The following is a 17,559-nucleotide window of genomic DNA, read 5'->3' on the forward strand; positions in this document are numbered from 1 at the left end:
GGAGCAGCAATCAGCCTTTGAACAAATTAAACAGGAGATAGCTCTTGCAGTAGCCCTTGGGCCAGTCTGGACAGGACAAGATGTGAGAAATAGTAGACAGTAAATTATCCATGGCCCAGCAATGTGCCCTTGTCGCCAAAAAGGCCAATGGAATCCTGGGCTGCATAGGGAAGAGTGTGGCCAGTAGGTCGAGGGAGGCCATTCTCCCCCTCTACTCTGCACTGGTGAGGCCACAACTGGAATACTGTGTCCAATTTTGGGCTCCCCAGTTCAAGAGGGACAGGGAACTGCTGGAGCGAGTCCAGCGAAGGGCAACTAAGATGAATGAGGGATTGGAGCATCTGCCTTATGAGGAGAGGCTGAGAGAGCTGGGACTCTTTAGCCTGGAGAAGAGAAGGCTGAGGGAGACCTTATTATGGCGTACAAGTATCTAAAGGGTGGGTTGAAGGAGGATGGAGCCAGGCTCTTTTCAATGGTTCCAAGTAACAGGACGAGGGGCAATGGGCACAAGTTAGAACACAGGAAGTTCCGTTCAAATACACGGAAACACTTCTTTACGGTGAGGGTGACAGAGCAGTGGCAGAGGCTGCCCAGGGAGGTGGTGGAGTCCCCTTCCCTGGAGATTTTCAAGACCCGCCTGGATGCAGTCCTGAGTAATGTGCTCTAGGCAATCCTGCTTTAGCAGGGGAGTTGGACTAGATGATCTCTAGAGGTGCCTTCTAACTCTGAGAATTCTGTGATTCCATGATTCCATGATTCCATGATAAATGTGCTTTACACCCTCCAGAGGAAAAAAAGATAGTGGCATATGAAGGGGTTTGAGCCACTTCAGGAGTAGTCAGTACTGAAGTACAGCTCCTCTTGGCACCTCGATTGACGGTGCTGGGCTGGATTTTTGAAGGGAGGGTCGCCTCTATGCATCATGGGTAAGTGGATCATAAAGATCACAGGCTTAAATGGGAAACCTGGATGACCCAGGAATCGTGGAAGTAATCATGGGCTGGCCAGAAGGCAGAAATTTTGGAGCATCACCAGGGGAGGTGAGTCATGCTGAAGACGCCCCACTGTATGATGAATCACCAACCAACCAAAAAGCTGGGGGAGGGAGGAGGAAGCAGCGGATGTTTGGAGTTGCGGTGTTTGTCTTCCCCAGTAACCATGATGCGTGATGAAGACCTGCTTTCCTGGAAATGGCTAAACAGCTGCCTGCCGTTGGGTAGTATTAAATGAATTCCTTATTTTGCTTTGCCTGTGCATGCAGCTTTTGCTTTATCTATTAAACTGTCTTTATCTCAACCCATGAGTTTTTGTACTTTTACCCTTCTGATTCTCTCCCCATCCCGCTGGCAGGGAGTGAGCGGCTGGCTGGTGCTTAGCTGCCTGCCTGTGTTAACCCACAACAGGTTCTTATATGCTGAGAAATAAATATCTTTTCCTAGGCACACTCTTGTCATCATTCATGATCTGCAAGATCTGTATTGTATTGACTCGTAGTTGTCTTTCTCCAAGTCGCAAATCTAAATACTGTCTCCTCATCTGAAGGCATTCAGCCCTTCTGGTTCTTTGCTGCTCTTGTCTTGTTTGTGTACTTTTCTCATTTCATATATCAGTTTTGGGAAATGCAATGATCAGATTGCAACCAGACCTCAGGATGCAATAATAAAATAAATAATGACTGAAAGAATGATGTGCAGATATTTTCTGTTTTGAGAACAAATCCAGCAACAGCTCCTAACAGGCCTTTTCTGTCTCCTATTAACCAACATGGTCCCAAAAATCTCGGCAAGGGAGAGAGCAGGAAGGTGCAAAACTTGTAGATGTTGTACAGTTCTACATGTTGATTACTGAACACTGAACTACCAACTGCAAAGAACTGTTCATAATAAAGTCCACTTCCAAGGTGGTTGTAATAGAAAGTCTAACCTATATCAATGTTGTGCAGTTTTGGGATCCTTTTCCCAATTTGCTTTACTTCATCGTCATTTGCAATTAATCTGCCTTTTTATTGTCCACTGAGCATCATCCATTCCTGTCTTCTGTGGTCACCTTTATGTCGGGCCACCCTGAGCAATGTGTTACATTTGCAAACTTCGTCCTTTTCAATATGTTGAGCAGTGTGTATCTTTGCAAAACTCTACTGCTAACTCCTTACCAATGTAAAAAATTACCTTTTGCATATTTTTTAACAAATAATCTGATTTGGAGTAATGGGAAATATCCTTTCTTCCTAGAGTTTCTGGTCAGGAGTAGAGAAGAATCAATCTGCAAAATTATACCTTTTCTTACAAGTTTGATTATTGCCAAGAAATTTCTTCTTTTTAATCATTGGGGATCTGCCTTTTTTTTTTTCCTGGCAAATACCACCTATATTGAGCTTAACTGAGTTCAAAGCATCCTGAGGAACTGGGTGGAGGGATGTGGACCCTCTATTAGGTGATATAATGTGTAAAGTCGGGCAGAACTGGGCTGTTGACTTATTACTGAAAATTCATTCATGATATCCTGGAGCCTGATGTGACTCAAGAAACAAAGGCCAAAAACACAACCCCAAAGCAAATGTTATTTGAACATCTACACCCTTTCCTACAGAAAAGTTTTCTAATGTAAGCCATTAGAGTACCTAGTGGAGATTTTTTACACCCAGTTGTTCATTTCTCATGGGTTACCAGCAAGCCTTGAATTCACAATATTCAAAACCACATCAGAAAGCTGTTTTTCCAGTTTGTGTATGGTTTCCACCCATGCAGCAAAACTGACGCACACCTAATAGCCAAGGTCTCGAGGCTCAAAGCAGAAGCCAAGTGTTTTCTCCACCAAAACATAATCCATGGACAAGCCTCACCAGCTGCCACCAAGCCATATTTCACAGTCCAGCTTTCTGGACACTGGATTACGGGGCTGCTGGGCTGGACGGAGTAACAGGGAAGCACAACTAAAACCCAGGCAGGGTTGGACACCAAAGACTCAAGACTTGTAGACCATTAAGAGCATGGATACTGTATTGATCATTTTGTTACGACTGTAACTACAATCCTTTGAGCCAGGTCTCCTGGACTGGACTAAACCAAAGTCGTTATTGCAGCACAGTTGTGGAATAGCATCAATTAGTACTATTGGTATGGTGGGACACACCACCAATGGCAATGCATGTCTGCCTCAGCTCTGGGAACAGCTGCGCTAAACGGAGTAACATAATTTCTGAACATCTGGGAAGACTCATCCGTGTCCTCTGGGTATAAAAGGCTGATTTCCAAGAACTTCAAGAACTAGACCATTTAGTGTGTAGATGACTGCACTATCACCAGTGTGTCTCCCTGTTGTCTGGCTGTTTCTAATTCTCCTTGTAGTGCCTTTGTGCAAGCTCTCATTTATCTGATCAAAGGTTGAATAAGGGTTGCCCCCAAGGTATGAGACCACTGTTCATGATAAGACTGTGAAGACTGGCCCCAGCAGACATGGGGTGAGACTGCTTCAGGGCTTCTCGTAGAACTTAAGTCTCCAAAACTATGATCCTGAACATTGCACCACTGTTGCCTTAGTTTGAGGCAAAGGCTCCCTTTCTGTAAGGGCTTGTATCAGCTCTCAGACTCTTTCAGCTTTCTCACTCAACCAAACAGAACTCACCCCACAAAAGCCGCAAAGGAGATCTTTGTTTCTGGAGACCTTAATTTTAGGAGATTTACAGGAAAAAAAAAGAGCAAACTGAAATGAATCATGACTCATAAACTACTTGTCAAACAGAAATCAGATGGATTTCATAAAAAACTTATTAAAGGTGATTTGGCTGTTACCAATGACAGTGAGGCCAGAGCACACACAATGCAATAATCAGAATTTAAAAAGACAATTGAAAATCTTTTGCAACAATGAAAACAAAAGAAAAAACCTAACTATTGAAAGCATCAGCAATCATGGGAAGCTCATATTAGGAAATCAGGTGAAAACAGATCAGTGATGAGGGAATTGCACAGCTGAGGCATGGGATATCTATGCTATTGGCTGGAATCTGGGCTGGAGGCTGAAGAAGTGACTCCTACAAGAAAATAAATAATTTTGTGGGTTTGCAGGTAAGTCTGGACCCAGTTATATTGTACATGCAGATGATGGGAGTCGTCTGATGGACTGCAGACATTTCAGCTGAGACCATTGCCCTGGTTGGCCACCATAGCCCAAGCACCAAAATAAGCACTCATTTCATTTTAGACCCCTGCAAGTAAAACCCGTGCCGCAAATGTGCCATTGTCTGCAAGGCAACTAGCTAAGATGAAGCTACCTGTGCTGCAGATATCTCCAGTGGGAGGAGAGGAATAAGGAGTAAGGAGTTGAGTGGCACTTGTTGGGACTTCACTGGAGCTGTGAAAAGCCCTTGTGACAGTTTTCAAGGATCACTGCACATTTCTTAATTATAATTCTTCACAATGGCTAGAAAGTAACTGCAGGAAAACTGGATGACTATGAGCCATAGAAATGGGATCAGAATAAAAAAAACCAAGAATTTATCAGCTCACACTAACCCTTTCTTGTTTAAACTCGGAGGGTCTATTTGCTGAAAAGGTGGAGGAAGATCTCCGGTGTCTGAGCCAATGCGATGTTAGAGTGGCTCAGGGAAATGCTTCTCATTCAAATATGAAAGGTGCAAGCGCTGGGAAATGTGCCAGTTAGACTTGATTAGATTTGTAAGATCAATTAAAACCAAAGAGCTTCAGAGAATTGGGAAAAAGACAAATTAGCAAATTAGCAAATCAGGAAACCCATCTGTAGAAAAGGAATTAGAAAGAGTTTGGCTCCTTTATCATAGCAAATTATCAAAGCATAGTTCTTTTATGTTTTCAAAGATGGCAAAGCAACTACAGTAACAGTTCTGGTGATCAACATTATTGTTGTTATAGAGTAAATATTCCATTTTTCAAGCCTGTGCAGTGGAAGCCCTTTCAGCCAAGGATGGCTCACTGTTTCTTTCTTAGGTGTTGGTGGATGCTTTCTTGGCTAACCTGCATCAGCACTAGACTATCTGTCTACTAAATATTCTGGAAGGATGGATGGATGGTCTGGAAACAGGCATCCTCTAGCTAGGGTAATGTGTTAGGCAAGGGAGATGAGATATATTTGTGAAGGACCACTATCTTACCCCGTGGTTTGCAAATACCTTCTGTTTTGGGGTTAGTTTGGAATTTTTAAGTCCTGGCTACGCTTCTAGTCAGAGTAAATAATAAGGAACACAGTGCTCCTGGACTGTAAGAGGTGGGGACTCTCAAAATATGCCTAATCCTGAGTATTCTTTCCAGGTATTATCATAGGAAAAACTGTAAATTCACATGCAGTCAATGCACGGATGGTGTTAAAAAAGCACTAAGTGTTCATCATAACACAATGTTTCTCAGCCCATGCCCCATGGTTGGTCCTGAGATCTGGTTTTCACCACGTCACACTCCTGATATAGTCTTTATCCTGAAACTTCCACTAAACAACCTTAAATAATATCTCCGTATATCCCCCCCCCCCCCATATCAGTAGCTTTTCATTACATTCAGTATCTCTGTAATATTATTTCCAAACTTGAGTAATGTTAAAACACTTCCATTTGTAGATACAGAATGAACCTCAGATTTAATTTAAGGAACATGAGCTATAACTGTCTATATAAGGGATATGTAAATTATACACCCAAGTTCCTGACAAATCCTTCCCATTTCAGATCCTTTAGGAAAATCACCAACTGATCTACTGAGGAGTACTGGGAACTGAAGAAGAATGAGATTATAGTCATATGCAGGACCTGGTGAACATTGGATTTGTCTTGTCCGAACAACAACCAGTGGAAAAAACGTCCCTAGTCTGCAGTTATTGGGTGGCTCTGTCTACCAACAGACAAAGACCAGGTGATTTCATCCTTTCCAAGATCAGATCTAAGATAGACTTTCTGGAGGTCTACCTTATAGAGAGCAGCGTCTTTCCCTCAGCAGCAGACTGTCTCTCAGAGGTTTGCATACAGTAGGATCCTACTTTTCTGGGAAAGAAATCCCATCGCAATTCTCATGCCATACATTATTATTTTGAGAAGTGCCTTATAACCTTTTAGAGCTATGCCAGGTTGGGCATGATTTCCACTACAGGGTCCATTTAGAGCCATTGCCTTTAGGAAACTGAGAGTAAGAGTGTGCTTAAATAAAAAAGGAATGCCAGCCTACTGGATTTTTACTTCCAGGTTTCACCGTATCTCCTGAGACATGATCCTATCCATATGGACACAAATAGAGTCTATGAATGCACCTTCAAAAAGCCTGTGGTATGAGCTTTATAACGTTGTAAAAATGCTAACAGCTACTCAGAAGTATTTCTTGGATGCACAAAGGCCTTGACTTTCATCAAGGACATTGGGTGTGTCCACATTGCTGAACGGGTGGACTCTGAATCCAGAAATCCTTCTATTTTAATGCTCAAAAATGTTCCATATTTGATATGCTGTCCCATCTTAAAACCAGACAAACAGTGGTCAGCGGGAAGACAGTAACTAGCAGCCGCTAAGACTCCTACTAGGCATGCCTAGGATGTTGCACTCAGGCCTGGCAAAAATTTCAAAACAGGCTCAAGTTGAGCCAAATTGCCATAGATACTACTTTGGCTCAACACAAGTCACGCAAATCGGATCTACAAGGCTAAGAGAGCGTTAGCAGAGAGACATATCTAAACAAATACCATTGCTAACCCAACTGACTACGATTTTTGTATGTTAAGCATACATTGATGAAGGCAGCTTGTTTCTTGTGATGCGAGAGGGGTACTGCACTCTTCTTTACTTTGATATTTCTGTCAGCAGATGGACCAACAGCTTCTGTGTCCGAACAGTAGATGGGGTGTATTTCTAGAAGGCTGGCCTATCCACTGGTGAGCTTTAGAAATTGAGATTTGTAGCACACATCAAATGAAGACATTTTGCAGTTGAATACATGAGATAATTGAAAGTGCTGCATAAGGCTGAGAGAGTTGGGGGAGTTCAGCTTGAAGAAGAGGAGGCTCTGGGGAGATCTTATTGCAGCCTTCCAGTCCCTAAAGGCCTACAGGAGAGCTGGGGAAGGACTTTTCACAAGGGCATGTAGTGATCATCGGACGAGGGGGAATGGCTTCAAACTGGAAGAGGGGAGATCTAGATGAGATAGTAGGAAGAACTTCTTGACTGTGAGGGTGGTGAGCCCCTGGCGCAGGTTACCCAGAGAAGCTGTGGCTGCCCCATCCCTGGAGGTGTTCAAGGCCAGGTTGGATGGGGCTTGGAGCAACCTGGGCTGGTGGGAGGTGTCCCTGACCATGGCAGGGAGGTTGGAACTGGATGATCTTCAAGGTCCCTTCCAACCCAAACCATTCTGTGATTCTGTGATTCTATGATTTTCAATACACAGCACAATTCTTTAATCTTTATAATTTCATATTTAAGGTTCACTTTGTAGTTCTTTAAAACTAGATACTTGGATATTTTTCTGTCTTTCCATACAAAATCTAGTCACTACTTTAGGTTGAATTGTTTGACTTGGCAGTGGAAAGACCTGATGAGCATCACTGAGACCCTACACAGGTGGAAGATAACCTTCTACCTCCTGTTTACCAGCTCTGATGATTATGTGGGCAGTGTTCACTGGGCCTCCAGGACAGCAGTGGAAATCAAGTACCCTCAGAGTGTCAGCAAAATTATGAAAGCCTAAGTCAGAAGTGATTTAGTGACCTTAGAGTCATGTCCTCTGAGGGTTCAAACTGCCCAGGTCTGTACTGTGCCTACAGGGAGGGAGGAAGGGCTGAAGACTTTCTTGCATCTCTCCTTGGCTCACGCACCCAGTAGAGCAGTGACTACAGTGCAGGACAGTGACAGAGCCAAGACAGATGCAGTAAGAAAGCGTTAGCTAAAGACCTGTTGTGACCTAGTTGGAGTGGCAATGACTCATATCTGAGCACAGATGTGTAACGTGGCAGGGGTGACACGAGTGACCATCAGGTTTCTCCTTGGCACGTGTTAGTTGGGCCATATGTTGCCATTGTACGCCTTGGGCTGTCACATGGATGAGAGCTGCTTCGTTGTGTTCAGGGTCCTAATGTAGGTCCCACTGCTCATTAGACATACTGAAAGCGCCAGTGGTGACTGAGTAATCCAGGACCTGTCTAACACTTTGCATGTTTTGTAGCAATGCTGTTGGCCTCAGCAAAGGGTGTATCACAGTTGCAGAAATGATGGTTGAGAGATCCCTGGAAGTCTCTAGTCCAAGCACTTGCTCAGCATAGCACCTCCCTAGCACCAGCCCAGGGTAGCTAGGGATTCACGCAGCTGAGTTCTGCAAATGTCCAAGGATGGACCCTCCTCTCCTCCACAGGCACCTGGCTCAGGGCCACATCACCCTCCTGAGCAAGGAGGGTCTCCTCATGCAAGCATAAACCTCTGAAGTCCCAGATTGTGGCAATTGTCCTTTGCTATATTGTCTGGCACTACAGATGAAAGATTGGCTCCATCATATTTGTAAGAGCCCTTCAAGAAGCAATAGGCTGCTATTGAAGAGCCCTCAGTCTCCTCTTGGCCAGACTAAATGAGCCCAGATCCCACCACCATGGTAAGCCATGTGCCCTGGATCCTTATACTGGCCACTCTCCAGTTTCTCTATATCCCTCTTGAACTGAGGGGAGGAAGGGGACACTTCTCAACACAGTATTACAGGTGCCCCAAATGCCATGCAGAGGACCATGGAAGGGTTTTGGTTGGAAGGGACCTTAAAGATCATCTAGTTCCAACCCACCTGCCGTGGGTAGGGACACCTTCCATTAGACCAGGTGAGGATGACAGCTCCTCTCAATCTGCTGCCCACACTCCTCCTCCCAATGTAGCTCAGCACGCAGCTTGTTATGTTTGAGCTGAGCTCAACTGTGGACTTGTAGTCCCACTGGTAACCACTGTCACCATTTCCCCACCTGCATACACACAACTGTGTCAGTGGGATGTGAAGTGTCTACCTGTCCAGATCAAGGTGTATGCTGACATATAGCTGGGGAAGTAAGTCAGCACGTAGAACAGCTGGCATGTGAATTCACTGGTTGGTGGCCTCCAGCATCCCCAACACCCTGCAGCCAGACCTGAGCTAAGAGTAATGGATGGCCAGAAGTCCCCCCCCGAATTTCCAGTGCTCTTGCATGGGGTCACTTAGGCAGGTGCTTCACTTTGTCAAATGCTACTTTTATGGAAGGATTCAACTTGGTTTGCAATTAAACTGCCTCTTAAAAGCTCTTTGTGACCACTGAAATTTACTTCTGAATTTAGTTACAAGAATGGTAACAGAGATTCCTGGCTTAAGGGCAGAAACACCTCTAGGTGAGTCTGTGAGTCCTTCTCCCTGTGTTCATCTAGCTCCAGGCTTGTGTTGGCCCAGCAGGACACAGTGGATCCCTGGGGCTGGGACACTCCAGGAGGCATGAGTGGTTAGTTTTCCAGGGGATGAGACCTCCTGATATTTAGGGAAATGCCTACATTTTTTATTGCTCTTTGCTGTTGTGTTCTTGTAGCATTTTGAAGCTGTTGCTGAACTCAGGACTCCACTGGACTGCACTCTGCCATTAGGGGAGAGAGAAAACAGACAAGAGATGCTGCCTGGCCATGCTAACACTCTGCCAAGACCGGGGGTATGTTGAGGTTCACAAGGCTGTACATCCTCAGAAGCTCTCCTCTGGCAATGTTTAGGCCTGCCCATGTGTGTTTGCTGTACAGGACAGGTGATGAATCCGAATTCCAGCTTGAGAAGCTCTTGCTTTCATGGCATGGACTACATGTTCCATTTGACAGGGTGGTGATATGGATTCCCACCATTTAAACCCACAAGATCCTGAACACTTGTGGTCATTCAGTTATTGACAGCTGTTTTCATGAGCAGCCACATGTCACCCCAGCGTCCCTCCTCATTACCTCTGACCTCACTGCAATCCCCCCGTAGCTTCACCTACGTCTCTGGCAGACAAGCTTTGACATATCTAGGGGCAGCAGTCTGCGGCATCACCCACCAGCCGCCAGCGGGTGTTAACACCCCTCCAGCAGCGTCAGCAGAAGGCGACGTGCGGTTTATGCGTCAGCTCTTCCAGTTCAGGGCTTCACGTGCCAGCACAGGCTGCTGGTAGAGGTGCTTCGGCTTCATGTGCCAGACCAGGTGCCAGAGCAGCACCTCTGGGCTTGCATGGTGAGTGCCGTCAGCTCTGTCACTGACAAACTCCGTCATTACCTTAGTCATTTTCCCCCAGAACTGGCTGCATTTTAATCTGTAGGAAAATTATACATGGGGTCTGTTTCTTCCTTTGTAGTGCTACAGCAGCTGGATTTGCGTCAGGAAACCCACTCTTGTAGTCTGGTGCTGCACTGTAATTTTATTCTTTTTGAATAAAGCTGTAAGGGCCACATGCCTGTAACAAAACACAGCCTACAGGATATAAATGTTTTGAACCTTCAGAGAATGAAAAGAACAAGACTGCCAAGAGAATGAAGTCTCCCGTTCATTCCAGCAAGGTGGGACACTGAAAGCTAAAGAAGATGAGTTACATGCCACCTCAAACTGCACCTACATGCAAATGGTTTTCATATACAGGTTTTTCCTAATGATGAAACTACTGTGAGACTAGTGAGAACATGTTTTTAAGTTTCTATCTGCCTCTTCCTAGGGGCCCAAAGACACTGGGATGCTCAGCCATCTGCCAAAGCCTCCAGCCTCCCCTGAAAACATTTCTAAGGGATAGAAATAAAATTTAATAGCATGTGACGGTCCAAGCCATTATTCCAGTTGCCAAGTCACCTGCTTAGAGGCCAACAAATGCTGGATGGGAAGATGTGCTTGGTGAGAGTCATGTGCACGGGCAGTGACCTATGTCTTGCGGAATGATGAGAGGAGTGGGGCTGAATTTTTTACTCCCTGTTTACATCATTGACTCCAAATCTGGCTCTTTTCTCCAGGCCAGTGACACACCAGAGGTTTTCAAGACCCCTTGGTGAATGATGCTTGTGGAAGAGGAGAGTATTTGGTGTTTCTTCACAGTTCATGGGTGGAGCTGTCTCCCTGTTCCCTTCTTCAGCCCCTGCACATGTATTAGCATCCTGAGAGATGTTTCTAGTTGTTTCCTGGGCCACAATATCTCTGTTGGCCTGCACTGACACAGCTCTGGCCATGGGCTAGATTTTAATTTAAATTCTCTCAGGAGATTACTAGAAAGCTCTGGGCCCATCCATCAGTCTGTCTACAAGCTGCATTGACCAGTCTTTCATACATTGACACCCTCCCCCCCCCAAAACCCAATGACTGTGACGTGTTCTGTTATCCATGCTGTCATTAGGGCATTTGGGATTAAAAAAAAAATGACTGCAGGTGTGATTGATGTCACCACCATCCTTCTGCTGGCACCTAAAAAGGCTGTTGGCATGACCCATGACTGCTGCCTGCAGGGCTGGGGTGCCAGCCACGGACCCACTGCCCACTCTGCTTCCATCCATGCCATCCCTGAAGGGTCAGGAGTCCTGAGTTTCCACGGCCTACCACATCTCTCCATCTCTTCCTTCTCTGCCTCTCTTTTAGCAGCAGCAACCCAGACAGCATAAGTGTTGGACACATATCTGAGGAAGCTTTTGTTGGCTCCTCTTGTCAGCACTCTTGCAGGCAGCATTTAGATGACTTTTCCCATCTGTGCTTTCTCATTTGTTCCTTTTCACTGCTGTGGGAGGATGGAAGCACGTGAAGAAGGGTTGGACCTACAGCAAAATACCACCCCTGCTCACTGAAGGCTACATCTACAGTCTGCGCTACCCCTGGACATTGCTCAGGCATTGCCTCGTTGGTCGAGGACAGGACGATGCCAGGCAGTTGCTAGCAATCAAACAGGCTGGACTGCAAACCCCCCTCTTGGCTTTGCACTCCAGTGGCCGCCACCAGCGAGCCTGGACACTGCAGATCTGCATTTGCACCGCAAAGCCTTTCTCTTTGCACTCCCTCCGTCCAGACTGCTCCCCGCGCCAAGGGCTGATGGCTTGAGCCTTGCTGCCTCGCATAGAACATTTCAGCACTGAGGCCAAGGGCAGGATCCACCCTCCAACACGACGGCACGCAAGCTGGAGGGTTGCTGTTGAGTTATGCTCTCTCTAGATGACAGATGGCCAGCATCCTTCCCTGGGCCCTCAACAAAAATACAACTCAGTGCAAACCCTCAGCAGCTTCATCTTGTTGCTTTTATCCCTTCCACTGCACTGCCATCGATGTCGTGCTTGCTGGCATTGTCTGACTGCACTGTGGAGCAGATGGATTGTTCCAGCCACCCCTAAACCCATTCGCAGGGTGCCGAGACCCCGTTCTCATTGCACTACTTTTCCCTGTGCACATTCAGACACTTCCTCCCCACTACAGGAATAAATGTTTTTCCCATTTATGCCCCAAAGCAGCAATGATCTGTTGCCAAAATATTCCCTCTACAGTAGAAAACCACCCAGAAAGGTTGCACCAGCAGGACCAGACACTATGTGTCACCTGCCTTGGGGTCCTGCAAGGTGAACAGTCTTCCTGAAGGTCTCGTATTTAGGAGAGATGGGTTTAGCCGAGGATGAGGAAGCACTGATGATCTCCAGTCCACCCTGGCCTGGCCGGGAGCAGGAGCCCAGCGCAGGTGACTGGACTGATGCTGTGCCCCATCTTTGCTTCCCTCCCCCTGTTTTGGGGCGTGTCGAACCCTGCAAGTGGGACTCATCCCCCAAAGCCTGCTGTACGCCTGCCTAAAGATCAGAGGATCAGGAAGACAACTGGAAAAGGATGTTTTTTTAAAGGTTATATGTACCACATCACGCTAGAGCACACCATACATAAGATCTCAGCTCCACAGAGCAGATATTCAAAGCCTTCGCTAGGACTGAAGGAGATATTTAATTTTGTGTACCGTGGGAAGCATTGTCTCTGCCTGAGCAGTTGGGGAGCCCTGGCCCAGATATTTTTCCCCTTCTGCTCCTCCAGCCTTCAAAGAAACCTCTAAAACCCTGTGCCATTTTTGACAACCCCTCAGTCCTACGTGGGGCATCTCATCACACCCCTTCAGTGCAGTGGAGCCTCTGTGGCACTTTGGTATTGCCAGAATCTCAAAAAAAATATGCAAGGTGCAGATTTATTGAATGAAATTCTGTGGATAGCTTGTTCGACTCCCTCCTTTCTCACGGATGCTGCTTGCCGTGCCCCTGGTGTTTCTGTCTTACTCTGTATTGTTCATTTTGGGTGAACTTGTAGGGATTTTGGGGAAGGCAAGGACCTGGGGCAGACACCTGTCTGCAGCGTCTTCTCCTGAAAACAGGGAGAGACATTTTGCTCACGGGGACAGTTTCGATTCATGGGGGAAAAAAAGAGCTTTTCTTCAAGAAGATTTCGATTCCTCACTCTGTGAGTCAAAACCCTCCTTGATTCCGGCGTTAAATCCTGATTTATATCAAAGCCCGAGGCAGGTCAGGAGCTGGTGAGACCCTGGGAGAGCTGGTGTCACGGCAAGGTACCGTTGCCCCATGTGGATTCTTGCCTTTAGATCCAGCCATGCAATTTTAACCTGTTCTCCAACCCACCGCGCACCCCCGTTCAGACACGTCGGTCCCCAAATGAGGGAGAAAAGGGATGTAAGGAATCAAAGCGACGCTGCCTCTGTTTCAGTAGGCTCCCCTGCCCCAGGCTTCGATCCCGAAGTTAGGCAGCTACGCTCAGGGCGAGGAAATAATTTAATTCTTCAGGAAAACATGCTGTGATTTAGCCATTTCATGAACCTGCGTAGCTTTTAAATGCTTCCTGAGCGTGGACTTCTCATTGTATTCTCGGTCTTTCTCTACTGGAACTGCACATTTTCATTCTCAAAGTCCATGGTAATAAGTGGATTATTAAAAAAAATTCGGCTTTTCCCTTCTGATTTCTAAATATTCCCAGACATGGCAGTCCATTTCCAAGTTCACTCCCACCTACTTCTTGCCATCTCCATGTTGGTACTGAAAGGATCTAATTCAGTAACAAAAAAAAGGACTTTTCTGGAAAGGCGAAAATAACCCAAGAATCTCACTCAGTAGCACCAAATTCCAACATCTCCCTCTTTGCCCTACAGATCATTGGGCTTACAGCCCCTACCTGGCACATACAGAAACTTAACAAGATATATTCCAATGAGAAATCCTACACCATAAAGAGAGAAATTAACTGAAATATTCTGTTATGCAACTCGCTGTCTGCTGTGTTTAAATGACCTGAAATGTTTTATTCTGTATTTTTTGTTCTAAACTGCTTCCAATTGTATTTTGTTAATATAGTTATTTATATACTGTTATGTTTATTTTTAAAATAAGTAACTCAGGTTTCTTAACAGCCACATTATAAGATATAACCAAATATTTTTAAAATTATTTTTATTGTTGGTGCAAGGAAATAAGTGACATTTCCATAATTAAAAAGAACAAAATCCATCTTTAGGAATTTTACTAAGGAATATTTTCTCAGGTGCCATTTGCGTTCTCAGCTTATTTGCCGGACTAAATTCACATGACAGAATACAACAAAAGAAGAGAAAGAAGTCCAAAAACTGCAGCAGCCAAAAAGAAAATAAAATTAATTTTTTTTTTTTAAAGGATCGATTACAGTGTAATGGAAAGGAGGAAAATACCTGCTACACAGTCATGCAACAGACAAAATTCCTATTGCACAAGAAAATAAAAACGCATCCTTTTACATCTAAAACAAATGCCTATTGCTACAGTGACGAAAATGGAGAAATTAAGAGTGGTGGGGAAGACTCCATTTGCGCAAAGGAAAACCTACACATTGCCCTTTAAAAATAACCCCCAAACTTTTCATTAATTACCAGTCAAATCTGAAGAAATTATGCTTAGAATCAAACATGCAGTCGTGGCCAGCTCAGCAGGGCGAAGGGTGAAAAGGAAGGAACACGCATACAGACAAATCCCATAGCTAATAATTAATTAATTCATTAATCAATCATCGAAAGAGGGAAGGGGGGGAAAAAAAATCTTACCACCAAATTGGGTAACCGGCTAAGACCTTTGTGCCATTGAAGAGAAAAGATAAAATTAGTCCAAGCAGGTGGTAATCCATTAGTCCAGGCTGGTGCAAGGGGAAAATCTCAGCGAAGTTTTCAGAAAAACATTTAAGTGTGAAAAATGAAGAATCCCCCTCCTCCCAGAAAAAAAAAAAAAAAAAAAAGAAAAAAGAGTTAAACAAAGTCCCTTGTAGTGCGGATGACTTTCTGGCTTGTCAGAAACACACCTCTCCAAGCCTTTTCCCTGTAGATCATCCAAAAGCGTCTATTAAAAAGTGCAGGGCTTGGGGATGTCAGCAGGCAGCCAATCAGACCGCATGGCCCAAGGTAAGGGATGAGTCTCAGCTCAGGGCTGTCAATCACGCTCTCCTCCCCCTCCACCCCACAACTTTGTTCCTAGCCCTCGCTTCCACAGACAAACCCTCTTTGCAAGAGACTTCACTGGGGCGCTGAGATTTTTGGTGTTTGGCTTTTTTTTTTTTTTCCCCCAATTTTTTTTTTTTTAATTTCACTTAGAAACCCAGGATGCACAGACCCTGCTTCTGGCTGGGCATGCCAAGGCTTTGCAAGGTAAGGATGAAGGGCGACTGTGATTGTGCTTAATGTCATGGTGGGGGTGAGATAGACAACTTATTCTTTAGATGGAGAGGGAGGTGAACATTAACCCTTGCAGGAGACGGAATTAATGGGAGCACCAAAAAGGCAGAATAACCCTCTGAAAGTGTTGTTGTGAGCCACGTGGGCAAAACCAGTTATAAGCTTTAAATGAAATCTGCACTGCCCAGGTTTTTCAAAGCGTGTGGGTGGGATGGATGGAGGGGGGGGAGGCAGTGGCAGCCTGGTTCTCTCTCGAGAAAAGAAAGCCATGTCATGGCGAGGCTGGAGCAGGCAGACGGGAAGATGTCCCATTAATGAATTTCTTGTGAAGTGCACCTCTGGATGCCAAAAGATGGAAATATTATCAGGAACTCACACACGTAACAAAAAAAAAAAAAAAAGAATAAAAAAGAATCACAAGCATTATCACGTCTCTATACAGGTTGCATGTTGCAGGAGACCCCACAAAGATTTTCCTTGAAAAACCTTGTTATTGCATAGAGATGCTGTTTTTACAGAAGCTGTTGTGTCAGAGTAGGAGATTGAGGGGATGACTCAACAGAATGGGACAAAGAAATGGGAGATGCGAGAAAAGGTGCTTTTGCTCATAAAACATAACAACCCCAGCTCTATTGCCTGCAGCGGAGCTGCCCAGTTCATACCCACCTGGAGATTAGCTGCTTCGGGAGTAGCCAGCAAATCGATTTATTGCAGAGCAATGGCTATAACAGTGGTCTGAGGTCCTATCTTGGGCAGCCCAACGCATCACATGGTTTTGAAAGTTACAGACCTTCTCTTGATGCTCAGGCTCTGGATACAAATGCATTCCTTGTTGCTGTCTAGTTACTGGGATAGACCTGCCTCATGCGTCTGTCCTTCTTGATTCCCAGTTCTTATAGATTTTAGCATATTTGGACACTGAGTTAGTGTAGAGCTCTTCTCATCAGTGGTAATTGGTTTCCTGCCCGTCATGCCTCCAAGAGAGGACATCCACCAGCTGTTCACTCTGCACCTTACCTCTTCATCAGTCTCTGCATCTGCTGCAAGGACTATGAGGTGAAGCTTCTCCAGGCTTAGTCCAATGGGTTTTTCAACTGTCTATCACCCATCATAGCTGTTAAACATGGTTTGTTCCTCTTGTGGGATTTCAAATCCCAAAGGGTATATTGGGTGTGGTCTCTCACCTGGCACCCAGCTATGTTTTATGGAACACAACAGGTTTAAGAAAGCGATGATTTTCAAAGGAGCATTTGGCACAAAATTAAACACTACCTGGGAATCTTTGCCAGATCTTGAACTCTATTGTCCGTGTTCTTAGCTATGAAGCATGGACCCTGGCATGGGCCTGACCTGGCCAACTTGCACAGCCCTGAAGAAATTTTAGTCACAATTTTGGCTTTAGTGTGGGACAGAAACTATTCCAAATAGATCCTTAAGATGTGACCCACCTCTTCTGGAGGCTAAGTGAGTTTAGCAGGATGGATGAAGGCGGTCCTGCGTCCCTGTCTTTCTGGTTCCAGTGCCAGGGAATCATCACAGGCACTTCTAATTTACTGGTTAAAGTAAGCCATGTGAATATGCTTTACTTTAAAGTAAGCCATATGTGAATTGCCACTAAAGAGCCTTTAAGTCTATCTAGCAAAAGCAGACCTTAAAATGCTGCACAGGGTTGTACCTCTATTGGTCGATGTCTTGGAGCTACATAAACAGAATAAGAATTAAATGTACTGAGTGAAAGCATTTCCATCATTAAAATGTCAAACTGTTAAAGAGGCAGCAAAAGGAGAGACTGAAGTGAAATATCTGAGGTGATACAAAACATACACAACACTGCAGAAATCCAACTGGGGAAAGCTTTTGAAATCTGAATTGAGTGGTTGGTTGGACCATATGTGGACACTCAAC

The 17,559-nt window shown here is 45.1% G+C and overlaps 1 protein-coding gene across 1 annotated transcript in view; it reads right to left on the reverse strand.

Moving 5' to 3' along the window:
* Positions 1–15,113, reverse strand: part of WNT3 (Wnt family member 3) — a gene marked incomplete at both ends in the record, with an annotated part of 52,198 nt that extends 37,085 nt beyond the window's left edge. Inside the window, one exon of the mRNA XM_082495145.1 lies at positions 15,034–15,113. Within this exon, the coding sequence (XP_082351271.1) occupies positions 15,034–15,113 (80 nt within the window). The remainder of the gene's footprint in view (positions 1–15,033) is intronic.
* Positions 15,114–17,559: the final 2,446 nt, after the last annotated feature.

Source organism: Vanellus vanellus, assembly GCF_965231255.1.
Source record: "Vanellus vanellus genome assembly, chromosome: 24".
Taxonomy (NCBI): domain Eukaryota; kingdom Metazoa; phylum Chordata; class Aves; order Charadriiformes; family Charadriidae; genus Vanellus; species Vanellus vanellus.